Genomic DNA, 27,347 nt, shown 5'->3' with positions numbered 1-27,347 from the left:
ACTTTTTCCCAGCACCACGATGCCTTCTGAGTCATCCCAAGGTCACTGCCATTTGAAAAGAGAAGGTTCCCTACCAAAAGTGAGAGTAGCATTAATATAACAGTATGAACATTAAGAGAAGTGCTTACTGTGCAGTTTGATGATACAGTTAGCCAGACAGCAGCAGATGTTACACCCTAGGGCTCACGACTACCCCTGTTTTAGGTTTTCAGTATCAGGGATGTATTCCCTCCCATGGAGCAGACCTCCAGTCCAAGTGGAGGTCAGTTGGTTTCCACCATGATAGATGTGCCACTATTGCACCCATTGGCTCATTTGGCCTGGTTGGCAAAATATAAGGCTTGCAGTGTCCACTGTTGAGTATCTTCAACTAGCCCTATTTATTATTATTATTATTTTTATTTTCAAGAAGAGAGAGAGAGAGAGAGAGAGCACATGCCAGGGCTTCCTGCATCTGCAAATGTACTCCAGATGGATGTGCCACTGTGCTTCTGTCTTTGAGTGAGTAATGGGGTCACAAACCCTGGCCATTAGGCTTTGGGAGCAGGTGCTTAAACTGCTGAATTATCTCTCCAAACTCCAACTTTATTTATCTACTTATTTTTGTTTTTGTCTTTTGGTTTTCGGAGGTAGGGTCTCATACTAGCTCAGGCTGGCCTGGAATTCACTATGTAGTCTCAGGGTGGCCTTGAACTCATGGTGATCCTCCTACTTCTGCCTCCCAAGTGCTGGGATTAAAGCCATATGCTACCATGCCTGGCTATTTATTTATTTCTTAAAAATAGTTTATTTGCTAACAGGAAGCTGGAAGAAGCCATTCTGCATGCAGTTCAATGGGAGAAAGAGATATCACCAGTGAAGATACTCAACAGTGGACACTGCAAGCCTTATATTTGGCCAGCCAGGCCAAATGAACCAACAGCTGCAATAGTGGCACATCACATCATGGTGGAAACCAACTGCCCTCTAATTGGACTGGAGGCCACTCCATGGGAGGGAATACATCCCTGATACTGAAAACTTAAAACAGGGGTAGTCATGAGCCCTAGGGGTATAACGTCTGCAGCTGTCTGGCTCTAAATGTATATACTAAGCTTATCAAACTGCCTAATAAGCACTTCTCTTAACATTCATACCCTTATATTAATGCTACTCTCACTTTTGGTAGAGGATCTTCTCTTTTCAGATGGCAGTGAGCTTGGGATGACTCAGAAGGCATCATGGTTCTGGAAAGAAGTAACTGGAGTACTGAGTAATATTTCGATCACACCTTTCAAGGCTCAGGGTCTAATGCAGAAGAGGTGGCAGAAATAATGTAAGAGCCAAAGGAAGGGTAGGACTCCTTACAATGTGCTCCCTCCAGACATAAAATGGCCTGGATACCCATGACTTCACAGTGCCTGACACTACCTACACAAGACCATTATAATATGAGGAAAAGATCATGACATCAAAATAAAAGAGACTGATTGAGATGGGGAGGGGATATGATGGAGAATGGAATTTCAAAGGGGAAAGTGGGGGAAGGAGGGTATCACCATGGGATATTTTTTATAATCATGGAAAATGTTAATAAAAATTGAGAAAAAATGTTTTATTTATTTGGCTGCAAGTAAACAGATAGAGAGAAGAGAGACTGATGGAGAAAATGGTGTGCCAGGGCCTCCAGCTATTGTAAACGAACTCCAGAGGCATGTGCCCCTTTGTGCTTCTGGCTTTACATGGGTCCTGGGGAACCAAAACTGGGTCATTAGGCTTTTCAGGCAAGTGCTTTAACTGCTGAGCCATCTCTCCAGGCCCCCAATTTTAGTTTTGAAAAGGGATATTGGCATGTTGCTCAAGCTGGATGCAAACTTGTGGTCTCAAATAATTCTCCTGCCTCAGCTTTCTGAGTTGGAACTATAGGCATGCATTACTGCACTGAGCTTTAATTTTCCAAGCAAGAAAGAGAAGAAGAAAGGAAGGAAGGAAGAAAGAAAGGAGGAAGGGAGGGAGGGAGGGAGAGAGGAAGGGAAGGACAAAGCAGTTTGTATGGTTACATATACCTGTAATCCCAGCACTTGGGAAACTGGAGCAGGGAGAATTAAGAGTGAAACCTTGTTTTGTAAATATGTAAGTAAAATGATTGAGATGGGGAGGGGATATGATGGGGAATGGAATTCCAAAGGGGAAAGTGGGTGGGGGGAAGGAGGGTATTACCTTGGGATATTTTTTATAATCATGGAAAATGTTAACAAATTGAGAAAAAATAACAATAAATAAATAAACAGCAAAAGAAGAGTAAAACCTTGAAAAAAAAATAAGCCTCTTTAGCCAGGCATGGTGGTGCACACCTTTAATCCCAGCACTCGGGAGGCAGAGGTAGGAGGATCACCATGAGTTCAAGGCCACCCTGAGATTACATAGTGAATTCCAGGTCAGCCTGAGCTAGAGTGAGACCCTACCTCGCAAAACAAACAAACAAACAAACAAACAACCAAAAAAAGCCTCTTTAAGGGGCTGGAGGGATGGCTTAGTGGTTAAGGCACTTGCCTGCAAAATCAGAGGACCCAGGTTCAATTTCCCAGGACTCATGTTAGCCAGATACACAAGGGGGGGGTCATGTGTCTGGAGCTCGTTTGCAGTGGCTGGAAGCCCTGGTGTGCCCTTTCTTTCTCTTGCTCTCTCTCTCCCTCTCTGACTCTAATAAATAAATACAAATTAAAAAAATATTTAAGAGTGAAATCTTGTTGCTACAACAAAATAAAACAGAAGGAAAAAAAAAAAAGAGAGCGAGCGAGCAGATCTTTTCCTACGGCAATTCTGTCTGCCACAGCTTAAAAACAACGTTTTCTTACCACTTTACTGTGCAGTCTCTGCTTGTTTCTGACAAGTGATACTGCTTTTCTATTTATGTCAATGACCTTGGGTTCACAGAGAATGCTTCTGAACTGGTTAAAAAAGTCACCAAAGGGAAGGCACAGGGGGCCGTGTGCATGGAAAAGGTCCACGTGGCATGTGTTGTGATGGGGCCAGGAGTCCTGGCCACAACCCTCCCTCCCATCTATTGCCTCTCTGGCTTCCTCCACCTCAGGTGTGCTTTTCCCTACCATGTAATTGCCCTGGCTCTTCCTCTTTCGCAGAGCACACCACTCCTTTTCCCAGAGGGCAGCAGACTCTCCCTTCCTGCCACCTCACCACCTTCCACCACCGTGCCTTGCTGCTCAGTCGTTATCTGTGTACAGCTTCTTCCTCTCTGGGTGAACATGGTGTTATTTCTTTGCAATCCCATGATGCCTCATTCTGGGGCTTTGCCCATTGACCTTTGTCACTTTCCAATGGTCTCCCAATGCACAGTGACTGAGTCATCAGTGGCTCCTCGGTGTCTTCACGGTGGCCTCTGGGTGACACAATGGGCCCCTGATGAGCTTTCCCACCAGCTAAGGACCTCTGGCAAGTCCCTTTCTCCTTCTGAGCCTGTTCTCTCATTTGTGTAACAGAGCAATAACTGTCCTACAGGGTTAGTGTGGGATCTCACTGTGTCCAGCAAGTTTGGCAAAGAGGAAGCATTCCATAAACACTGTCCTTGACCCTGAGATGGCTCTCAGCTCCACCACCATCAAACACTTGCCTGGGATTTATATAAGACACACCAATTTGAGAAGTGTCAATCATAGGTGATTTGGGCTCTGCAACTGGAGAACTGGTGACAATGACCTCACCAATTTGGGGTGATAGGTCATCCACACTACATGGGACTTTATTTGGCTCTTACCATCTAGCACTCAGGGTTTCTTGTATTTCTGATCACACTTTGAGCACTGGGGCTCCACTAGGGATAATGGGATAAGAAGGGTCTAGGGTGTGCCTTGAGAAATAACCTTTAAAGAGGAGCTTGAAGGATGAGCCTTCCCATAAGCCACAGCTCTGAGCCAGCCCATGTAATAGAAGCATGGGCTCAGGTCCTAGGTCCACGCCTCCTTGGCCCTGTGACTTTGGAGGAGCTCCTTTTCTTTCTGAAGCTCAGTGCCATTTACTCTCTAACATGGGGATTCTGCTGTCTACTGCCTGAGCTGGTGTTGCTTAGCAAGTGAAATGGAAACCATCCGAGAGGCTGTGGCTGGCTGCCTCTGCTGAGATTGGAGGTGAACTGGGGCAAAGGGCTGGTGAGTTGGAGGAGCCAAGGTCAAGGGAATTTATGGCAGCTTGGGGTTTATGGTTTTGATATGGGTTTATTAAGTACAATTTAGGACTGAAATGTTCTTTTTCTGGTCCCCACCCCCATGGCCGTGCTGGCAGGAGGGATTGGGCCTCTACTTCAACATCTTTGAAATGTTTCCTGGTGCTTACTGTGGAGGAAAGGGACCGGAAGACAGTTAATAGGTGCTCTGGAGACCAGAGAATGCAATGTTTAGCCTCTCCCTAGAAACTAACTTCAGGAAGACTTTATTTTTGTTTGTCATATGACAGCAGCTCTGATAGTTACTATTGGTTCATCCAGTGGAATCCTGGCCGGGCAGATGGAGCTTGGAGAGGTGGAGCGCCCTGTCAGTATCACACTGACCATCAAGATGTGTGATTCCAACACTAGAACTGTTGTCCCCTCACTTTGAGAAGGCTTGTCCTATGTTTACCCCCAAATGTCACCATAGCCAGGCATCTGAAAGTCTGGCTGTCCAAGTGCTGTGGTAAGCTGCCGTGGAGAAACAGTCTTCACTTGTGTCGTTCGCCAGTTGTGCTGGTGATCATGCCCCATTGTAGCCGATGTCAAGTGACCAGTGGGACATTAGGGTCACGTGAAGCTGGGAAGAGAAGCTAGCAGCCATCTCTCATGAGCCAGCTCCAGGTCACCCCAAGTAACCATGAGGCTGTGGTCGGCAGTGCCAAGATCCAAGGCCACCTGCCTAAAGGGTGAGGGCTACAACAGCTACAGACCTGGCAGGAGAGTCTCAGATGCATGTTTTCAATTTCCTTCTAAAATAACTCTGCTTTTAGGAAATTTCTCATGTCTGAAAGGTTGAGATAGCCCCCCAATGGGCTCCATTTTGGACTCAAACCCTTGGATCCTCTTGCCATGCTTCTAGATCTTTCTGTCACCCTCTCCCTCATCTTTAGGAAGAAGGATCAGTTTTCAAGATCTTTCCACATCCTCTCCCTGCAAGAGGGAAGCTCAGCTTTCACTTTCCATACACCTGGTACTTTAGAGTCGAGAAGCCAAAGTTGCATCGCCACCCCAGCCTCTCAAGGAAAGTCACCTCTGGGTCCCCGCTTCCTCATCCACACAGCGGACAGTCATTCAGAAAGTCTGATCTCTTGATGAGAAGATTTTAAAAAGCCATAATGAGTAAGAAAACATTTTGTGGGCTGGAGAGATGGCTCAGCATTTAAGGTGCTTGCCTGCAAAGCCTGAAAACCCAGGTTGGAGTCTCCAGTATCCAAATAAAGGCAGGTGCACAAAGTGGCACATGCATCAGGAATTCATTCGTAGTGGCTGGAGGGGGTGGAATGCCCATTCTTTCTGGTCTCCTTTCTCTGTTTGCAAATAAAATATAATTTTTAAGAAAACATTTCGTCTGGGCATGGTGGTACATGTCTTTACTACCAGCACTCAGGAGGCAGAGGTAAGAGGATTGCCATGAGTTCAAGGCCACCCTGAGACTACATAGTGAACTCCAGGTCAGCCTGGACTAGAATGAAATCCTGCCTCAAAAAAAAAAAAAAAAAAAAAAAAAAAAAAGAAAGAAAGAAAGAAAAAAAGAAAAGAAAAGAAAAGAGAAAGAGCATTTTGTATACATAAAAATCTCCCATATTACCTCATCCCAACACCTGAGGGAAAAAAAGACACCCACACAAGGTCTTAGAAAACATATGTGCCATTTATTTTGTTATATAAACTTTTGCTAAAATACAGGAGTAAGAAATTTTTTTGCTTCTTTGCCCCATTGGGTGGCAGTGATGGGTCCTCAGGGGTTGGTGTGGGACCTACTGATGTCTGCTCACCCACAGGGAGGTGCAGATTGGTCTGCTGGGACCCATCCCTCCTTTAGAATGACTTGACTTGAATTTCACAGTTCATCTTCCCTAGGGTAGATCACAGGAAATTCAAAGGCAAATGGCTTGCTTACCACAAGAAACAGAGGAACATTCATTGCTAATCCTCTCTGCCCTTGTGTCCACTCTCAGGAGAGCCTTGTGAATTCTGGAAGTTTATGAGAACTTCCCAAAGAAATGAGGGATATTGGTGGAGGTATTATAGCACCTACTCTTGTCTTTCCCCAACTTCTTACTTAGTCCATCTGATTTTACGTCTTAGGACAAAATTCAGATAGAAAAAAAAAATTCCAACATAGCGTCCTCAGCTTAGAATCAGAAGAGTAAACTTTTATTGTTTCCTGCATTGCAATAAAGTTATTAAAAGCGGAATGGATTTCTTCTTCAGAAAGAATGGATTGAGGCAAAGACTGACCCCTGCCCAGAAGACGGCAACCAGTGAAGTCCACCATTAGCCACTCCTCTCATGAGCACCTCTGGGGTGGAGGGTGGAAAGTGCAGGAGCAAAGAGCCAGCATGGACCAGAATGAGTTCAGCTTCTTGCCTAACAGAGACCTCTGGGGGCAGTGGAGTGAGGGTGGCTAAGGAAGGCTTGAGAGCTCTGTGCATGGAAGTCACTCTGGAGACCCAGGATTTGGTTTTCTAGAATGGGTTGGGCCAATCCTGACAGCCCTGGGGATGTAGAGGTTCCTCGGAAGCAGATAATTCTAATAGTCCCCCATGTCTCTTTTGTAAAGCCGACTTATCAATAAAGGCAGGACTTTTGGGCACTGGCAGCCCCCCCCATCCACCCAGAAGAGCCAGCATTGGTGGAACACGGACATCAGGTGCACAGCTCACTCTCCCCACCTAATCCCACCTCTAGTCACAGGATATGTCCATTTATACTGGATACTCCCACTGGTCAGTGGCATGTTCCAGAATCTGCCCAAAGCCATTGAGATCCTGTAGGGGTGAGGCATTGGCTGCTCCGTCCTGGAAGTCAGACTTTTCAGAACGTACCTCGTATAACGTACTCCAAAGCAAGTCTGAAACCGATCCTCCTCTTCTCTCTCCTGTCCCTCACCAAGACTGTCTCAGCTCTAGATTGCCCAGACTAGATTGGTCTCTCTCCCAGGAGACAGAGCCCTGCTTCCCGTCTCCAAGACTTGGGGAGCAAAGAGAGAGAAAGGGTCAGGAGTCATGCATTCACCTATTTACTGGTATATATGATTCTGAACCCTCAGTGGACTTTTAGCAGTCTCCTGGCCAATCTTATTTCTGGAAAGATCAAGCTGTTTGGTGTGAGCTTGGAGAAGGGTCAGGAAACCACTGAACTCCATCACAGTGAAGGCAAGAGGTGTCCTCTGGGATGATTACGATCTCCTGTTCTCATCCAGGGAGACCCAGGCTCGTGTTCTGACATAGCCACTCACTAGTGTGAGTTTCTGATAAAGGGTCACAAAACTTGTTGGAACTCAATTTCATCTTCTTTTAAGAATGTCTGGGTGATAGGATTTATTGACAAAATACATGCCAAATGCCTTATGATAGCACCTGGGAGTAAGGAAGAGCTTGAGACAGGTGTTGGGAGGGTGAGGAGGGGGAACCTCTGCCATGAAGAGCCTTATCCCCCCTTCTCCACTGCCACATTCAGGCACTCTACCGGCTGTTGGCTCATCACCTGGTCTGCCCTCCCTGTCCCCTAGCTTCTCCAACTCTGTAGCATTCGTCTCTTCATGCTCCCAAGCACGCATGTCCCTCCCCTGCCACTCTTCACTACGGTTTAGCATTCGAGGCCCCATGATGCTCAGCATGTCCCCATGGAGATCAAGTTCTCCATATTCACTCCCACACCTGTCTTCCTCCCTCTGGGCCTTTTTCCAGGCCTTTCTCTCTCTCTCTCTCTCTCTCTCTCTCTCTCTCTCTCTCTCTCTCTCTCTCTCTCTCTCCCTCTCTCTCTCATGGGCCTGTCTCCTTTGTCCTACAAACCAGAAGCCTAACCTTCCTTAAAGGTCCGGTGCAGAGTCTGCCTGTCGCTGGACATCTTCTCTGACCACTCCAGCCTCCCTTCATATTCTTGTTGCTGTTTTCAACATTGACTCATTCTCTGCTGTTGAGACCCATAGGACCTGTCGCTCTAGAAATGTAGCCTGGGCGGTGGCTTCGTGGCTAAAGATGCAGCCTGGTACTGGAGGAAGGAAGTGTGGGAGGGCTGGAGGAGAAGGGATGGGGACTCATACCCTGTGCCTCTTGGACATTTAGCCCGGGCAGGTCAGTGCTTACGGAAGGTTCCCAGGATGAATGGGGGAATGGCTGCCGGGTCATCCCTGTCCTTTGGAGAAGTCACAGTGGTTGAGGAAGGTGACAAAAGAAGATGGGCTAAGAGGGTCAACTGAGGTGGGGGCAGCAGAAGAGGGAGGAGTACCATGCTACAAGCTGACCCAGATGCAGAGGGTCTGCGTTCACACTCCATGACCAGTGCCAGGAAGAAACTGTAGTTGGGGGTGGGGGGAGGGAGCTGTGTTTATACCAGCCCCCCCCCCATCATCTTTAGACAGTCGTCCTTCAGGGGTTGAGGCAGTTTGGGGGTAGACATGAAGGCAGTGGTTTCAACATGAGGAAACTGGTTCAAGGCAGCAGAGCATTTCCCAGCTGGGGTTTCTCCAGGGCTAAGCTCATGCCCTCCAGGCACGGGGTCAAGGCTGGGCAATAGATGTGGCCCGCAGCCTGTGTCCTTGGTCTCTTGCACCATTTCCATGACTGCTGTGGCCCTGTTGTCATGCCTTGTTTGCTGTGATCAGGTTATCCCCAGGCACTCTCTGAGGGGGCTGAGGTGAGCAGAAGAACCCCCGACCCCCGGCCACTTGCTAGACGACTTCTTGCTTCGTGATCGTAGGCTGCGGGATGGCGGAGGCCGGCTTGACGATGGTGGCGATGGCTCCGGGCAAGAGTTTGTAGGGCTCAGAGGCTGAGCCACCTGGTGGCGAGGGCTGTGGAGTCTCAGGGGTGGCTGAAGGGACAAAGAAATAGACAGAAGCTGCTCAAAACTCTAGTGTGGGTAAGAGTAATTGAAGAGACTCTGTAAACTTCTTCCCTCTCACAGAGACTTCATTTCCTCTTCCCTAACAACGAGACCACTGGTCTAGATCATTCCTGAGTTCTCTTCTAGCTCAATTCTCTTAAGAGTCCTAGATCCTAAAATCTAAGTTCTATGAGGTCCCACCACCCACCTCTCCACCATATGACATAGAGACCTTGGCCACTTTTCCCAGAGCCCAGGTGTGACTATCTTCAAAGGCAGTGACATATGTGACAGAGAGACAAATAGCAGCTGTGACTCAGAGTTAACTGGGCAAAAATGATCACCTCTTGGACGTTTAGGAGATGATGAATGGACAGACATTAATAGGTCCTACTTCTGTCACTTGGGTAACTTAGTTCCAGTTGGCTACCTTCATTCTGTGAGATGACGTCACAAAGGACAATCTCCATGAGATTCATTTTCATCTCAGTGGACCACCTATTCCCAACGGTGATCTTATTCTTTGAAGAACTTGACCCAATGGCAAACTCACTCTTTGTAAACTTCACTTCAGATGATGGTCTAGCCAGTAGACATCCCTACCCAATGCTAGTTCAGCTGTCCTTACCAGCCAGGTGGCCTTATTTCAATGAACGCTTTGACCTAATGAACGTGCCATTTAGTGGAATCCTCCGCCAATGAAAATTCTCCCTGAATGGTGACCTTGCCCACTGGATTGTCTCCTCCCAAGGACAGCTTCATTGGACAGAGGTTGCCAATCATCTCATTGAAAAAAAGAGACTCGCAAAATATGAAGCTTTAACAAACAACCTCATTCCCTCACTCCCTGGCCCCCAAACACAGGGAACTATGTCCCTGGTTCTACCTTCTAGACTCAGCCCTTCTCCTGTCTCTTTTCTCAGTCCCCTCCTCACCCCCTGTAGGGTAGAGCCCAGGTTGCCCACCTGCCTGTCCCCTGGGCCGGGGCCACTCACACATCTGTCCATTGTTGAGGTGAGCGGGCATTGTGTTGGCAACTATGACGTTGGTGCCCATGTGTTCCTGCATCAGGTGAGGATGCAGGGGGTGGTGGGCGTGAGGTGCTTCGCTGGCAGACCCTGTGGGTAGAGAGAGCATCAGTCGGTGGGGGGGAGTCTGGGAGAGAGACCGTAGCCTTTTGAGACTGTCTTCCTCAGGTGTGGCCAGGCAGCCTGCCCATCAACACTGACAGTGCCTGCTTGGGCACCTTGGTTCACCATCCCTGACTTGGGCTTCATGAGAATATTGAGAGGACCAGAAGACCAAAAGAAACTTGAAAGAGAAAGAACGTTTAAAGCCAGGTGTGGTGGCACATGCCTTTAATCCCAGCACATGAGAGGCGCAGAGGTAGGAGGGTCTCTGTGAGTTCGAGGCCAGCTTGAGACTACAGAGTGAATCCCAGGTCAGCCTGGGCTAGAGTGAGACTCTACCTCAAAACAAAGGAGAAAGATAAAAAGAACTTTTAAGGAGCCTCCAAGGTCACTTGAATACTGTAGTGAGCAGTGAATTTGGTTGTGTAATAATCGATAGAGGTATACTCAATGGCTCGCAAAGCTCTTTGACATGCAAGCCCAGCTCCGCTTCCGGCTTCAGTCTCCACATCTCTGTGTAGCGAAGCTGCCTTACTTGGAGCATCTACATCTCCTTGTGTTGTCCTATCTGTGCTTTTGATCACACTGCTGCTTCCAGCAGAAATGCTTTCTCCATCCCTCCATATCCCTAAGTCCAAGCTCCTGCTCAGATATTTCAGCCTTTTGGAAGACCCTCTTGATTTCCCCCTCTCCTTCTCCTTTGTGGGGATTCCCATAGTAACTTACCTGCACCCCAACATTTGGGGACTACTTCTACGAGCATCCCTCCCTCCCTCCCTCCCTCCCTCCCTCCCTCCCTCCCTCCCTCCCTCCCTTCTTTCCTTTCCTTTCCTTTTATTATCTTTCAAGGCCTAGATCCTAAAATCTAAGTTCTATGAGGTCCTACCATCCACCTCTCCACAATACGATATAGAAACCTTGGCCGCTTTCCCCAAGCCAGGGCCCAGCTATGACTGTCCCCAAAGGCAGTGACATTGTGACAGTGATATTCTTTCTTTGGAGACAAACAGCAGTTGTGACCCAGAGTCTTGGAACATAGTAACTGCTTCAAAAACTGACTCAAGGGACTGGAGAGATGGCCCAGTAGTTAAAGGTACTTGCTTGCAAAGCCTGATGGCTCTGGTTCAATTCCCTAGCACTTATGAAAAGCCAGATGCACAAAGTGACACATATATCTGAAGTTTGTTTGCAGTAGCAGGAGGCCCTGGCACACCCATTCTCTCCCTCTGCCCTTCTCTCTCATAAGTAAACAAATAAGTAAACAAAATGACTCAGGGAATGATAATTTCATATAGAATATGATTTTATAATAGGCCATGGCTATCCATTTGACAATGGTAGAATTTTAAAGCCTGCAATAGATGTTTAAAAATATTTCTTTCAGGGCTAGAGAGAAGGCTTAATGGTTAAGGTGTTTGCCGGCAAAGCCAAAGGATCCTGGTTCAATTCTCCAGGACCCACAAAAGCCAGATGCACAAGGGGGTGCATCCGTCTGGAGTTCGTCTGCAGTGGCTGGAGGCACTGGCATGCCCATTCTCTCTCTCCCTCCCTCCCTCTTTCTCTCTCTCAAATAAATAAATAAAATATGTTAAAAATATCAAAAAAGAATATCTTTCAAACAGGGTATACGCTGGGATTATAGGAGCATGTGTCACATCTGGTGATAACTAACAATTACCGAGCACCTATTCTGCTCTCTCTCAGCCCCTTTCATTCTTCACATGGTAACCTCCCCACAGTCCCAGAGGGTAGGAGCCATCACTGATTCTGCAGAGGACAGATCCAGAGACAAGATCTTCCCCTCTTACCCCAGCTCCTGGCCCTGACCCTAGTGACACCCAACCCATGACAACCCAGCTTCACAGAGTTACCACAAGAATGCAACAAGCCACCATTTGGTAGTGGTCTTCAGATGAGGATGACTGTGCCCCCTTGGGAGATGTGACAATTTCTTTTTGGGGGGGGGAGTGAATCTTTATTTTGTAACTTATTCTATTACCTATTCCGTTTGTACTGGCTTCACAGCTTTCTTTCATATTTTAACAATCTTTTAGTTCATTTTACACACCTAATTCAGATTTCCTTTCTCCTTTTTTCTTTTTGAGGTAGGGTCCCACTCTAGCTCATGCTGATCTGGAATTTACTATGTCATCTCAGGGTGGCCTTGAACTCACAGCCATCTTCCTACCTCTGCCTCCTGAATGCTGGGATTAAAAGCATGCACCACCATACCCAGCTCCAGATGTATATTTAACGGACAGCTTCCATACTTACAGACAATAAACCATAATTCCCTCCCCTCGCCCACATTCCTCTCTCCAAATCCACACTCCATCATATCCCCTCCCTCTATTAGTCTCTCTGTAATTTTGATGTTGAGATGTGACAATTTCTAAAGATTCATCCCTCCTTAGAGAGGAGCTAGGCACCCCCAAGTATCAGCAGTGCGGAGGGGAGACTCCTTGCCTCTGCCATGTCATCACCATAACCACACCACCTCCCAGATCTCTCTCCCAAGCAGCCTTACGTTACTTTATCCCTACCCCTAAAATGGTCCTTCAACCCCATTGAGGGGTCCATTTGCTGACTTCTGCTTTTCTATGCACATCACCCTGTCTTTATCATTCTTTAGTTCAGTCATAATAACACGGTTTGCGGTCCCTGAGAAAAATCACCCCTTTGCAGCCAGCCTCAATTCAATCCTAGCTTCTCTTCACAGTAGAACATTTCAAAGTAAGTGTGCTCTGCCTCCACTTCCCCATGATTCCATGTGCTCACTCTGTAATTCCCCCCAATCTGCTGCCCGTGCTCAAAGCCCTCTGATAGGCTCTCAACAGAAGGGCTCAGGGCCTCCTTCCATGCCACCCCTCGGGACACCTCTACACCCCACGTCCCTCCCTGACGCTCCTAATCTCCTCTCTCTCCAAATCTCTCTCTGTAGAATTTAGCACCATAAAAAGGCCCATCCTCCTGAAAGAAAAAAAAAAAAATCTTCTCTTGGCTTCTAAAATTTCCCCGTGTGTTCAGTTTTCCCATTCCCCAAGCTGGTCTTCCCTAAAGCCTTCCCTGAAACACCCTCTTTTCTTGACTCATACACACCAGAAAGCGCCTTTCCTCTAACGTTTGATCACCAGACTTGCATACACAAAGATCTTGATAGCTCAACTGGATAGTTCACTGTCCTCTTGTGTCAACTGAAGTTCAGATCCAGAATGGATCACTGGGGTCATCTGACCACCAAATCCAACCAAACTCAGCCTCAAGATTTTTCCCCCCACTCTTCCTTGTCTCACGAAATTACTCTTATATGTTTCTGCCACTCAAAGCAAAACCTGCAGACCTGGCCTTTGACCTTCTCTTCTTGTCACTCCCCACCTCATCAGCAAATTCATGGGCTCTTCCTCCAAGCCAGTGACCAAGTTATCTGGGCTGCTCCATTTCCAAGGTCCAAGCCTCCCATCCTCAGATTGTAGGAGAGAGAAACATTCCAAGTTTCTCTTAAACTAGTCTCCTCCTTATCCCCTGAAATTCACTATCAACCCAACATTAAAACACTGCTTAGAACATTAGTCTGATTTTCTGTCTCCTTACCAAAGTGGCAAAAAATAAAATAAGACATTTCCCTTCCTTCCTTCTTTCCCTTCCCTTTTCTTCCACGCATTCTGTTCCATTCTCTTCCCTTCTATTCCCTTTGACAAAGTTTTGCTATCTATGTAGCCTAGGCTGTCCTCAGACTCATTATTCTTCTGCCTCTTTCTCCCAATTTCTGGAATTATACAGGTTCACTGCCATGCCTGAATAAAAGCCAAATTTCTGACCATGACCTACAAAGGACTATTTATGACTTGATTTCAAGCTAATTTCCATGCTCATGTTGTTCAATTCCCCTGTTTCACAACCTTGGCCTCCCTTCTCAGATATGCAGCCCTCCCCTGCCCAAGGGCCTGAAGTGAATTACTTCTGCTTAGAATGACCATCCAAATGTTTAATCTTCAATCAGGCCTTAGCACACAAACCACTGCTTTAGGGCAGGTCACTTGGCAAACTCATTTAAAGAGACCCTCTTTTTAGCTAATTCTATCATATTACCTACTTATGTTTTTTGGAGAGATGGAGAGATGGCTTAGTGGTTAAGGCACTTGCCAGAAAAGCCAAAGGACTCAGGTTCTCAGTACCCATGTAAAGCCAGATGCACAAGGTGGCACATGCATCTGGAATTCATTTGCAGTGGCTAGAAGCCCTGGTGTGCCCACTTTCCCTCTCCCTCCCTCTCTTTCTCTCTCTGCCTTCTCTCCCCTCTCTCTCTTCCCTCTTCTCCTCTCTCAAATTAATAAATAATAAAAAAAAACTTTATAAAAAACGAATTTGCTCTGTAGGTCAGGCTGGCCTGGAACTCATGGTGATCCTTCTACCTCAGCCTTCTAATACTGAGATTAAATGTGTGAGCCACACACACACACTCTCTCTCTCTCTTTCTTTGCCTCTTTCTCAAATAAATAAATAAACAAATAAATAAAATTTATTTTTAAAAAGGGGGGAATGGAGAGATGGCTTAGCATTTAAGGCATTTGCCTGCAAAGCCAAAAGATCCTGGTTCCATTCTCCTGGACCCACATAAGCCAGACGCACAAGGAGGCGCATGTATCTGGAGTTCGTTTGCAGTGGCTGGAGGCCCTGGCGTGCCTACTCTCTTTCTCTCTCTCCCTCTTTCTCAAATAAATAAATAAACAAATAAATAAAAATATTTTTTAAAAGGTGTGAGCCACCATGCCGAGCTCTATTTTTAAATCTCTACTTATATATACTTTATTATACACTTGGTTTCATCTGTTTCCGTGAGCCTTATACACATGTCTGCATATGCTGAGAGTCACACTTCTCCCTCTGTCTCTCTCTCCTCTCTCCCCTCTCAGAGATCATGTTCTTCACAGAGTCTGGAGTATTTAGAACAGTGACTGGCCCAGGCTTGACCTCAGGGCATAAACAAATGCATCTTTGTCTTTGTCTCCATTTTTTTTTAAGCAAGGTAGGATCTTGCTCTAGCCCAGGCTGACCTGAAGTTCACTTTGTAATCTCAGGGTGGCCTTGAACTCATGGCAATTCTCCTACCTCTGCTTCCCAAATGCTGGGGTCAAAGGCGTGTGCCACCATGCCTGGCCTTGTCCCCATTTTTCAGATGAGAAATTGAGGCTTAACAGATAAGGCACCTTGCCCAAACCACACCCTGAGGGAAGACACCGATGCTGAGAGGTGAGCTCAGATCTGCCAGAGGCTTGTGTCCCAGAGGAGGTCCCCCAGCATCCTCCTGGACCCGGTACAGACCTCCCAGCAGCATCTCCTGCAGCAGGTTGTCGATTTTGGCCATGCCGAAGAGCTTGATGAACTGGATCTGCTCAATCATCTGCCAGGTGATGCTCTGCAGCGTGGGCAGTAAGAGCAGCAGCTCCCCAAAGCGCCCACGAGAGTCGTACTGGCGGTCGTTGATGTAGTCCTCCAGGCTCACCTGCACCTGGGACCGCAGCCGCTTGATCTTGCCGGGGTCACTCAGTCCCTTGGCATCTGCAATGGGAGACGTGGGTAGGAAGGGCAGCAACGGCAGGGCCCCACTGTCCCCTGACTTGTAGTGCCTGGTATCATAGAGGGGTTTTCACCAGTACTGGACCAAGAAGCCAGGGTCCTCAGCCACCACCTTACTCTGCCACAAAAGGTGGCTTTCTAGACCCAGGCAGAAAAAAAGGCTTATTTAAAAATTTATTTATTTAGAAGACAGGCATGGTGGCGCATGCCTTTAATCCCAGCACTTGGGAGGCAGAGGTAGAAGGATCACAGTGAATTTGAGGTCACCCTGAAACAACAAAATGAATTCCAGGTCAGCTTGGGCTACAGTGAAACCCTACCTTGAAAAACAAAACCAATAAATAAATAAATAAATAAATAAAAGTTATTTATTTCAGAGAGAGAAAGAGAGAGAATGGGCATGCCAGGGCTTCCAGTCACCACAAATGAAATCCAGACACATGCACCACCTTGTACATCTGGTTTACGTGGGTACTGGGGAATTAAACCTGGGTCCTTCGGCTTCAAAGGCAAGTGCTTTAACCACTAAGCCATCACTGCAGCCTTAATTTTTTTTTTTTTCATTTCTTTGTGTGTGTATGGGCATGCAAGGTTCTCTTGCCTCTGCAAATGACTACTAGACACAAGTACCACTTTGTAGTAGGTGCTAATGAATTGGACCCAAGTCAGTCAGCTCTGTAAGCAAGCCCTTTCAGCCACTGAGCAATCTTCCTAAGCCCCTGTAAAAGGTTTCTGTTCCATTTCCCAAGATACCAAGCCAACAGAGCACCCCACAACTACCCTCAGCCTCTCCCTTTCTCTGTCTGTCTCTCTCAATGCTGGTGACGGAGTTCAGAGTTTTGTACATGACAGGCAAGCGTCTTATCACTGAGCTATAGGTCTAGACTCTTCTCATCTCAGAAATGGGGAACTAAGGTATGGAACAAGGAAAGGACTTGGTCAGGCCATGCAGCTAGTTGTTGGCAGAGCTGTGGTGTGAATCTGGAGCTCCTGACCTACAACTGAGGTCTCACTGTGCAGACCCCAGCATCTGCTGCATAAGGATGGTCTCCTCCACACTGCTGCTGCTTCCTGACACCTGAGGGCTCAGCCGAGGCTTCACCTCCTCCAGCCCCCTGCCTAGTGCCATATTATGTGTCCCATCATGCCCCCAAATTTCAATGGCCCCTCCATCACTACTGACCACATGGGATGTAGCTGTCTCTTCTATTACCCTGTGAGTGCTGTGTAAGCAGAGATATATCTTATTTAACATTTACATCTGCCCACACAGTACCCTTATGCATAGCTGATATACTGAGTCAGTAAGTAGAGGGAAAAGTGAATGAGAAAAAAAAATATCAGTGGATCAATTCTAGATTAACCTACAAAGGGACTTAAGAAGTCATCCAAATCAGGCGTGGGGGGCGCATGCCTTTGATCCCAGCCCTTGGGAGGCAGAGGTAGGAGGATCATTGAGAGATCGAGGCCAGCCTGAGACTATATAGTTAACTCCAGGCCAGTCTGGTCTAGAGTGAGAATCTACCTCAAAAAAAAAAAATCAGCCTGGGCATGGTGGCACATGCTTTTAATCCCAGCATTTGGGAGGCAGAGGTAGGAGGATCGCCGTGAGTTCGAGGCCACCCTGAGACTACATAGTGAATTCCAGGTCAGCCTGGACTAGAGGGAAACCCTACCTTGAAAAACAAACAAACAAAAAAAAAAAAAAAATCAAACAATCAAATAAAACAAAAAAGGGAGTCATCCGATACCCTCATCTCACCGTGTATGAAAGTAATGCATTAATTTCCTCCTCTATGAATAAAGGAAGCTACAGACAGAGAACTCTCCTACACTGCCCAGTGCTGGGGCTCTTGTTTTTCATCCAGTCAACCAACTTAGTGTTTATCGTGGCTCAGTGCCAATCATCTTACTCCTGTCACTGAGCAATGTACTACCTGCCCAGCCCCATGCCAAGCACGGCAAGGCGTAGAGCTAAGGCCTGGCTCTCATCTAGACCAAGCCACAGCTGGAACTCTCACCCACCAAGAAATGGAACACTGAATGTGGAAGTCAAGAACATGGGCCACAGAAAGCCAAGCGCCACATGTTCTCCCTCATATGTGGATCCTAGCTACAGATGACTGGGCTTCTGCGTGAGAAGGAAAATACTTAGTAGCAGAGGCCAGTAAGTTAAAAAGGAGACATAAAGGGTGGAGAAAGGAAGGGAGGAGGGTACTTAATAGGTTGATATTGTATATATGTAAGTACAATGATTGTGATGGGGAGGTAATATGATGGAAAATGGAATTTCAAAGGGGAAAGTGTGGGGGGTGGGAAGGGAGGGAATTACCATGGGATTTTTTTATAATCATGGAAAATGCTAATAAAAATTTAAAAAATTTTTTAAAAAAAGAACATGGGCCAGAGAGAGAAAATGGACAGCCTGAAGTTCAAGTCCATGCCCTTTAATTTCCTGGCTGTGTGACCTTGGTCAGGTCAATCAAATCTCTCCATGCCTGTTTCCCTATTTCCAAAATGGGCATAAAGACAATTACTACCTCCCAGGGACTATGTCGTAAGATGGTCTGCATGAAGTGTTTAAACTCGCGCATCTGTGAGCCTCACCCAGCCATCATTTCCCTCTTCGCTGCTTTTATTACCAGAGGCCGTCTCTGAACAGATAGTCTAGCACTACGGACAGCGCCCAGGAGGCGCAGGCCAGTAAGAAAGAGAAGAAAGCAAGAAAGCCGATAGGCAAAGACACCTTGTTATTAGGACATGGAAGTAGGCTTTGTGGGCTGGGAGGATAGCTCAGTGGTAAAGGCGCTTGCCTGCAAAGCCTAATGAGCCAGGTGCTCTTCCGTAGTATCTATGTAAAGCCAGGTGCACAAGCTGGTGCATGAGTCTGGAGTTTGTTTGCAGCAGCAAGCGGCCCTGGCATGTCCATTCTGTCTCTGCTGGGCATGGTGGTGCATGTCTTTAATTCCAGCACTAGAAAGGCAGAGGTTGCAGGATCGCTATGAATTCGAGGCCAGCCTGAGACTACATAGTGAATTCCAGGTCAGCCTGGGCTAAAGCAACAAGACCCTACATAAAAAAGAGAGAGAGGGCTGGAGAAATGGCTTAGCAGTTATGGCACATGCCTGCAAAGCCTAAGCTGGGGTTCGATTCCCCAGGTCCCATATAAACTAGATGCACATGGTGGTGCATGCGTTTGGAGTTCGTTCTCAGTGGCTAAAGGTCTTAGCACGCCTATTCATTCTCTCTCTCTCTCCTCTTCTGTGTCTAATAAATAAATAAATAAAACTTTAAATAAATAAAAAATATTAAAAGAGAGAGAGAAAGAGAGAAAAAGCTTTGTATACACACAACTACAGACATTCTGTGAAAATGCAAGGGCAGGGCTGGAGAGATGACTCAGTGGCTAAGGCACTTTCCTGCAGAGCCAAACAACCCAGGTTTAACTTTCAGCACCCAGGTGGAGCCAGGTGCACAGGGTGGCGCATGTGGGGTTTGTTTGCAGTAGCTGGAGGACCTGGCATGCCCATTCTCCATCCCTCCCTCCCTCCTTCTCTCTCTCTCTGCTTGCAAATAAATAAATTTTTTTAAAAAAAATTTGAAAAAAAGAAAAAGAAAATGGGGCTGGAGAGATATCTTAGCAGCTAAAGCACTTGCCCGCAAAGCCTAAGGACCCAGGTTTGATTCTCCAGGACCTACATACCAAATACACAAGGGGGGGGGGCGCATGCATATGGAGTTCGCTTGCAGTGGCTGGAGGCCCTGTGAAGCCCATTCTACCTTCCCCCCCACTCTCTCTCTAATAAATAAATTTTATATATATATATATATATATATACACACATATACATATATATATTTTCAAGGTAGAGTCTCACTCTAGCTCAGGCTGACCTGGAATTCACAATGTAGTCTCAGGGTAGCCTTGAACTCACAGCAATCCTCCTACCTCTGCCTCCTGAGTGCTGGGGTTAAAGGTGTGCGCTCCCATACCCAGCTTAAGTAAAATATTTTAGAAAAAGAGAATGCAGGGCAGAAGTCAGTAGCTAGACCCCCAGGGAGAGGACAGGTTGTGCGGGGGGGGGGGGTGCAACATCATCATCCTGCCAAGTGACGCGTGGAAGACGGCTGACGGACGGGTGAGAGGATGCCCCTCTGCAAGCTGAAGGGGCACCCCGTGGGGATGTGAGAAGAGCCGTAACGACGACGTGCTGGAAGGGCGGGGAGGAATGACGACAATGGTGACTGAGAAGAGGAACGCCTTAGCCAGGACAGGAGGAAGAGAAGATGTAAAATGTACAAACTGGGGCTGAAGAGATGGCTTAGTGGTTAAGGCGCATTCCTGCGAAGCCTAAGGACCCTGATTCCATTCTCCAGGTCCTCACGTTAGCCAGATGCACATGGTTGCGCACGTGTCTGGAGTTTGTTTGCAGTGGCTAAGGCCCTGGTGTGCCCATTCTCTCTCTCTCTCCCCACCCCCATCTCAAATAAATAAGTAAAAATAAAATCTTTTTTTAAAAAAAGTACAAACCAAGATATACGTGTAGTGCATGCCTGTAACTCTAGCACTGAGGAGGCAGAGTCAGGATGATCGCGGCAAGTTCAAGGGCAATCTAAGGCTACATAGTAAATTCCAGGACAAAATAAAAGGGCCAGACATGGTGGCTCGTGCCTATGATCCCAGAACTCAGGAGGCTAAGGTCGGACGATCGCAACGAGTTTGAGGCAAGTTTGAGCTACAGTGTGAGTTCCAGGTCAGCCTGGGCTAGAGAGAGACCCTGCCTCAAAATGGCAAAATAACACACAAAATGAAACACCACCCCCCCTCCTCAGGGCAAGATAAAAATCACAAACAACAGCAATAAATAAATAAAGAGGGCCGAGGATGTAGTTCAGTGCTAGATTGGCTGCCTGGCATGTGTGAGGCCCCCGGGTTCAATCCTTAGTACCACAAGAAAACAAAACAAAACAAAAAACCAAGAAAGAAATGAGGGGGGTCTGTTCTGCAGCTCCGAGGAAAAGCACTCCATGCCAGCACTACAAGGACATGGCATTTTACTTTGAAAATCTCTCTCCTGGGGAACAGGTGTTGGTTGGCAAAGTAGGCTGTGGTGGGGAGAGCTATTAACCTCTTCTGCACGTGGGGCTAATTATCTCCACAAGACATTTCGAGGAAAAGCAGCAAGAACAAAAGAAGACAGGAGGGAAGCAAAGAAAAGCCCGGGGTTTTGGGAGTCAGAGGCTCGCCAAGTCCTATCTCGTCATACTCCCCATCCCTGAGCCCCACTTGGCCTCATCTGTTCGGTGAGGCTGATGAAAATGCCTTCTGCCGTTGGCATGAAGACACGAGAAGTTGTGAACCCAGCCGCGGAAGTGTGACGGCCGGTCTGGGGCAGGAGCGGTGGGTGGCTCAGGAGGCGCGGGGGGTACCTGGGTCAAAGAAGATGATGGCTTTGAGGCAGGCATACTCATTGTCATCGATCTGCAGCTCCTGGAAGGGCAGGACCAGCTCGTCGAGGATGCGAATGGACACCCGGCTCATCTCCGCCAGCTCCGGGCAGTGCCGAGGGACAATGTAGTCATTGCCTGAGTGGGCGGAGGGGACAGGGTAGGACCTTCACCTTGGCCGACCCCTCGGCTCTCTGGCTGTACAGTTGCAATGTGGCTGAGAGCACTCTGGGGAGGAGCTGCAGAGATTGCCATGCCCATTTCGCAGATGATAAATCCAAGGCCAGGATGAAGAGGGTGAATGGCCTGAAGTCCTGGGCTGAGCTCTAGGAATTTGGCTTTCCACGATCCATTCCACATCCCCCCAAATTCCCTGTCCCAGCGGGACTCAAGACAAAGGACAGTCAAGGTTCACTTGGGAGACACAAAAGCATTAAGGTCAATGGACCAGATTCTGAAGTTGGGCCACCCCCGCTGACCGATTACATTTATGGCTGGGCATACTTAAGTGGTGACTTAATTTCCCTGCTCCTCAGTTTCCTCATCCATAAAATGGGGATACCATAACTTCCTTCTTAGGGTATTGAAAGAGGTAATAAACACTTGCCATGTACTTAGCATGGTCCCTGACATAGGGTGAGCTATGTAAGCATTTCAAATAATAAATATGTCCTGAAGGCCTGTGTTACATAGGCAAGGAGGTTATGCCATTCCTGGCTACCTCTGGTTGCTATTCCAGAAATATCTTCAGAGTGCATATGTGATTCGAGGAATAACTGTTCTAACTTGAAGGCTGGGAGATTTCATTCCCTAAACCCCCATTTCTTGCGTTGGAGTGGGGGTAAGCAGTTGGGGGTTGGGTCTTGGAGTCCTCCACTGGCAAGCCAAGAACAGAGCTTGAATTTTGTTTTTGCTCCTTTCTTTTTTTTTTTTTTTTTTGAGGTAGGGTCTCACTCTAGCCCAGGCTGACCTGGAATTCACTATGGAGTCTCAGGGTGGCCTTGAAATCATGGCAATCCTCCTACCTCTGCCTCTGCTGGGATTAAAGGCGTGTACCACCACGCCCGGCTTTTTGTTCCTTTTTTATGGTACAGGGATTAAACCAAAGACCCTGTCATGTGCTCTGCTACTGGGCTACATCTGCAGACCCTCCTTTAATTAAAATATTTTTGGGGGGGCTGGAGAGATGGGGTAGCAATTAAGCACTTGCCTGTGAAGCCTAAGGATTCTGGTTCGAGGCTTGATTCCCCAGGACCCACGTTACCCAGATGCACAAGGGGGCGCACGCATCTGGAGTTCATTTGCAGTGGCTGGAGGCCCTGGCGCGCCCATTCTCTCTATCTGCCTCTTTCTCTCTCTATCACTCTCACATAAATAAATAAAAATGAACAACAAAAAAATGTTTTTTAGCCAGGCATAGTGGTGTATACCTTTAATCCCAGTACTCGGGAGGCAGAGGTAGGAGGATCACTTTGAGTTCAAGGGCACTCTGAGACTACATAGTGAATTCCAGGTCAGCCTGGGCTAGAGTGAAATCCTATCTCAAAAAAAATTTTTTTTTAATGTTAGTTAGTTGGAAATCAAGTCATATAAGTTTTTAAGGCTGATCTCAAATTCACTATGTAGCCCCAGGCATGACTTGCCCTTGTGACCCTCTCTCTGCCACCTGAGAAGTTAGGATTACAAGCCTGCACCACTATGCCTGGCTGGGGCTGTGCTCAATCTGCCTGCCTTGCCCCTGAATGTCAGCATGGAGATATCCTTCACTTGGGGGTGCACCATGCCCATCAGGACCTCGTCAAGCTCTGGCTGGGTTGGCATCTCCTCACCTAAGAGCAGCACGTCCTTGAATACCATGGATCTCTTGGTGGCTCCGAGCAGCAGGTGCTCGCCAGCGTGGGCTCTGAGCAAGGCCACCTGGAAGAGAGAAGGGACGGATCTGGCATCTGCAACCCTCCCGCCCCCACCGCTGCCAGGAAGGCTGTGCCGAGCCAGCTCAGTGACCCTGGAAAGGCAGCTCCGTGTTCCTCTTTGCCTTTACTGGCCCGAATCCCTGCCAGGAGCACAATAAACCTGCCACCCTCCTGCCATAACTGACCGAATGAGAGGCAGGAAGAAGCTCCGGCAGAGAGCTGGAAAGAGGAGGCGCGCTCCGGGATGGGGGGGCCGCCCTTCTCTCTGCCCTTGAGCTGCTTCGACTCTGGGCAAGCGGCTGCCCCCGGGCCTCATCTGTGAGCCTGGGGTGATTGTAGGTCAAATAGGTCAAAGAGGCTTTCAACAGTTTCTCAAAAGAACCTCCAGGGTTCTAAAACCATGGCTCCCAGATTCCTCCCCATAAGTGAGCTGTGAGGAATTATAAAAAAGATGCTTTATGGAACCTCAGATTCTTAGGCCTGGTGGTTCTGATTCTGTATGGGTGCTGTGGGCCCAGGGATCTGCACACAACCAGCTTCCCAACTGATTCAGAAGTTCCCTTGAATCTGGGGGACCACTGGTGCTGAAGATTTCCACAGCACCTGTCCACACCGCTCCTCTCCACCTGACATTTTAAAACTCTTGGATTCTAAGAGGGTGTCATAAGATCTTGGATGTGGATGTTGGTTCTTGGAACTGACTCTCCCCAAGGGCCAAGTATAGCAAGAGATCTGCTGCCAAGCCCGCCTCTACCCAGCAGCCCGTGAAGACTGAGGTCTGGGGTCAGGTCCAGCAGGCTCATAAGACATTGCCTGTGGGCTGGAGAGATGGCTTAGTGGTTAAGTGCTTGCCTGTGAAGCCTAAGGACCCCGGTTCGAGGCTCAGTTCCCCAGGTCCCACATTAGCCAGATGCACAAGGGGGCACACGCGTCTGGAGTTCGTTTGCAGAGGCTGGAAGCCCTGGCGCGCCCATTCTCTCTCTCTCTCTCTATCTGTCTTTCTCTCTGTGTCTGTCGCTCTCAAATAAATAAAATAAAATAAAGAAAAAAAAAAAAGAAGACATTGCCTGTGCTTTTGGGCCAACAGCCTTAGCACTTGCTTGAGTACAAAGATGGGCTAGAAGAAACCCCAGCCGGCTGGTGGCTTCTGGGATATGTGTGTGGGGGGGCAAGGGAGTCTATAGGCTCGGTGAGCAGCCGGGCTAGGGGGCTCAAGTGCCGTCCTGAAGGCTGTGCATTCAATGTTACATGCCTGCCCGTTTAGACAATAGGGACACAGTGGTGGGAAAGAGCAACAGGTCTTCTGTGTGTACGTAAAAAAGGGGGATCTGTGGCAGATATGACAGTAGACAACTAGAAAGATGTGGGGACAAAAAAGAAAAGTAAAAAGCCGGCGGAGGCTATGGTGGGGGGAGGGCACAAGGGGGAAGGAGGATAGGGGACAAGGGAAACCAGAAAACAAAATTTGTATGACAAAAACCATGTTAAAACAATTCTTTTTTTATTTTTATTTTTCGAGGTAGGGGTCTCACTTTAGCCCAGACTGACCTGGAACTCTCAGGATGGCCTCGAACTCATGGCGATCCTCCTACCTCTGCCTAAAACTCAATTCTTTGTATGCTAATAATAATAAAAGAGAAACAAGGTTTCTAATCTCATAGAATTCACAGGCTGTGTGGCTGGGGTAGCACAGATGATTTAAAACAAGGCTAAGGGTGGTGGTGGTACCATGGGAGGGAGGGAGGGAGAGAGGGAAGGAAGAAGGGAGAGAAGGAAAAGGAAGGAGGGAGGGAAAGAAGGAGGAGGGAGAGGAAAGGAGGGAGAGAGATGGAGGAGAGAGGTAGAAAGAGAAAGAGCTGGGCATGGTGGCACAACCTTTAATCCCAGCACTCAGGAGGCAGAGGTAGGAGGGTCACCGTGAGTTCGAGGCCACCCTAAGATTATATAGTGAATTCCAGGTCAGTCTGAGTAGAGTGAGACCCTACCTTAAAAAAAAAAATAAAAGAACGAGAGAGTGAAGGAGGGACAGAGAGGGAGAGGAGAGGGGAAGGGAAGGAGGGAAGAAGGGAGATAGATGGGGAGGAGGGAGGGAAGGAGAGAGGGAGAAGGGAGGGAGAGAGGGAGAGAAAGAGGAGAGGAAGGAGGGAAGGAGAGAAGGGAAGGAGAGAGGGAGAGGAAGGAAGGCAAAAGCTGTGTGCCAGCGATGGGTCCAGGAGGCTGCGTTAGATGGGGCCAGGGCAGGCCTCACTAAGGCGCAGCAGGGAAATTCCTGGTCTAGTGTAAGCATCCAGTAGGTCTGTTTGAATGAATGAAGGAAAGAATGGGTAAAGGAATGAATGCCTGAGCCCATGTCCTGACTTCCTGTCATGACCACTTCTATCCTGACATAGCCAGAACCCGTGAGGAAGAACAAAAGAGAGGAAGAGTGGGGAACCTTGTGGGTGAGAACCCACTTTCCATAACCAGTACGAAGGGAGGCAGAGGCCACGCTTTGACCAGACACCTCCTAACCAGCAGGCTTTGCATGGAGCTCCATCTACCAGCCCATGACTCTCAAAACTGCAGGACAGAGGACAGATTCCAATCCCAGCTCTGTGGCCAACTTGCTTTGGGCTATAGGCCAATCACTTTCTCTTCCTAGGCCTCAATTCTCTTATTGGGTGATACCCAGGTCCGGAACAAGGAACATGTGAACCTAGAAGCTGGTTCTTGGAGCAGTCAACAGACTAGACATGTGAGGTCTTTGGAGGACCAGGTCCTCAAACCTCCCAGGTGGCACTACCCATCAAGCTCCTGACGAACCACACAGGGGTTCCCAGGTCCATCCCTCAGACATGGCGGCTCGACTGAGGGGAGGGGGTGTTAATGATTGGCCTATGTTATTGGCTACCCATCACTGCCCTCGGAGAATGCTCTGAGCCCCAGCCAGGAAAGGTTTGGGTGGGAAATCGAGGTTAACAATTGCTCAGCTTGGGGGTATCTTGTTGCCCTGCTAAACCCCTGAGAAAGAACAGGGGGAGATTAAACATTAATGCAGACTCTCCAGCAGAGGAGCAGGGGGCAGGAGTATAGGAGGAGTGGGGGACGGCAGGGGCAGCCCCATCACTGTCACACAGGGGGACCCAGCTGGAGTCTTATGAGGAGGAGTGGGGCCAAGCCGCTGTTGACCTAGAGCACCCTACGGCCATCGTACAGGCGTTTCAAGAGACTCTGTGGGACAGAGACCTGGGAAGGCCTGGATTCTGCAAAGAGGAGCAGTTCTCTGACTGCAAGACTTCTTCAGAGCTTTCAGTGGCTGTATGCACTGTCAGTCTCAGAGGCCTGGGCATTTCCCCCAATGCTGGAGAGCGGACTGGTCCAGCCCTACTTGCCCAAGCCAGGAAAGGTGTCTGTGGAGGCCAAGGAGGTGTGTGTGAGGGCCATTATATGTAGCATCTAGACATGCAGGCTCCCTGCCCAGCCCTTACCCTCTCTGGGCCAGCTGCAGCATTATAGAGGAGGTGCTTTGGATAAATAAATAGATGCAGTGTTGGCTTGAACATTGCCTTAATTGCAAAGAAGAGACTAAGACTGGAGAGGCCAGCTGTGGTCCAGCTATACATGTTCATCGCATGAGCTTGGTCTTCTCAAACAAAAATGTCCCGGGAAGTGGATAATTCCTACTTGGCAGATAAGAAAGTTGAGCCTCAGGTGGCTTAGCAGTTAAGGCACTTGCCTGCAAATCCAAAGGACCCAAGTTCGATTCTCCAGGACCCATGTAAGCCAGATTCACAAGAGGTGCATGCATCTGGAATTCATTTGCAGTGGCTAGTGTGCCCATTCTCTCTCTGCCTTTATTTTTTTTTCTCTCTCAAATAAATAAATAAAAATAAAAATGTTAAAAAAAAAAGAAAAGAAAAAGGGCTAGAGGAACTAAAGGACCCAGGTTTGATTCCCCAGGACCCATGTAAGCCAGATACAGAAAGTGGTGCATGTGTCTTAAGTTTGTTTGCAGTGGTTGAAGGCCCTGTCTCTATCTGTCTCTATCTATTCTGTCTCTATCTATCTATCTATCTATCTATCTATCTATCTATCTATCTATCTATCTATTTATCTATCTATCTCTCAAATGAATAAATAAAAACTAAAAAATATGTATATATTAAAAAAGAAAAAGAAAATTGAGACACAGAGCACTGAGGCACATTTATACAGGGTCATCCAGGGAACCAGTCTTAGAGTTATCACAGCTTAAGTCTAAATCCC

The 27,347-nt window shown here is 47.8% G+C and overlaps 1 protein-coding gene across 2 annotated transcripts in view; it reads right to left on the bottom strand.

The window, feature by feature from the left end:
• Positions 1–5,836: 5,836 nt before the first annotated feature.
• The window catches only part of Hnf4a (hepatocyte nuclear factor 4 alpha), a 36,042-nt gene continuing 14,531 nt past the window's right edge, over positions 5,837–27,347 (bottom strand). The window contains exons 6-10 of one of the 2 annotated variants that reach the window (XM_004669305.2): positions 23,019–23,106; positions 21,172–21,327; positions 15,487–15,723; positions 10,000–10,152; positions 5,837–9,022 (exon numbers count right to left, since the gene is read on the bottom strand). In XM_004669305.2, coding sequence (XP_004669362.1) covers positions 8,880–9,022; positions 10,000–10,152; positions 15,487–15,723; positions 21,172–21,327; positions 23,019–23,106 — 777 coding nt within the window. In that variant the 3' untranslated portion in view covers positions 5,837–8,879. The remainder of the gene's footprint in view (positions 9,023–9,999; positions 10,153–15,486; positions 15,724–21,171; positions 21,328–23,018; positions 23,107–27,347) is intronic. The other variant, XM_004669306.2, reaches the window with a different exon arrangement.

This window comes from Jaculus jaculus, chromosome 8, assembly GCF_020740685.1.
Source record: "Jaculus jaculus isolate mJacJac1 chromosome 8, mJacJac1.mat.Y.cur, whole genome shotgun sequence".
Lineage (NCBI taxonomy): Eukaryota > Metazoa > Chordata > Mammalia > Rodentia > Dipodidae > Jaculus > Jaculus jaculus.
Note: the sequence above shows the minus strand (reverse complement) of the source record. Positions and strands in the feature narration are given on the sequence as shown.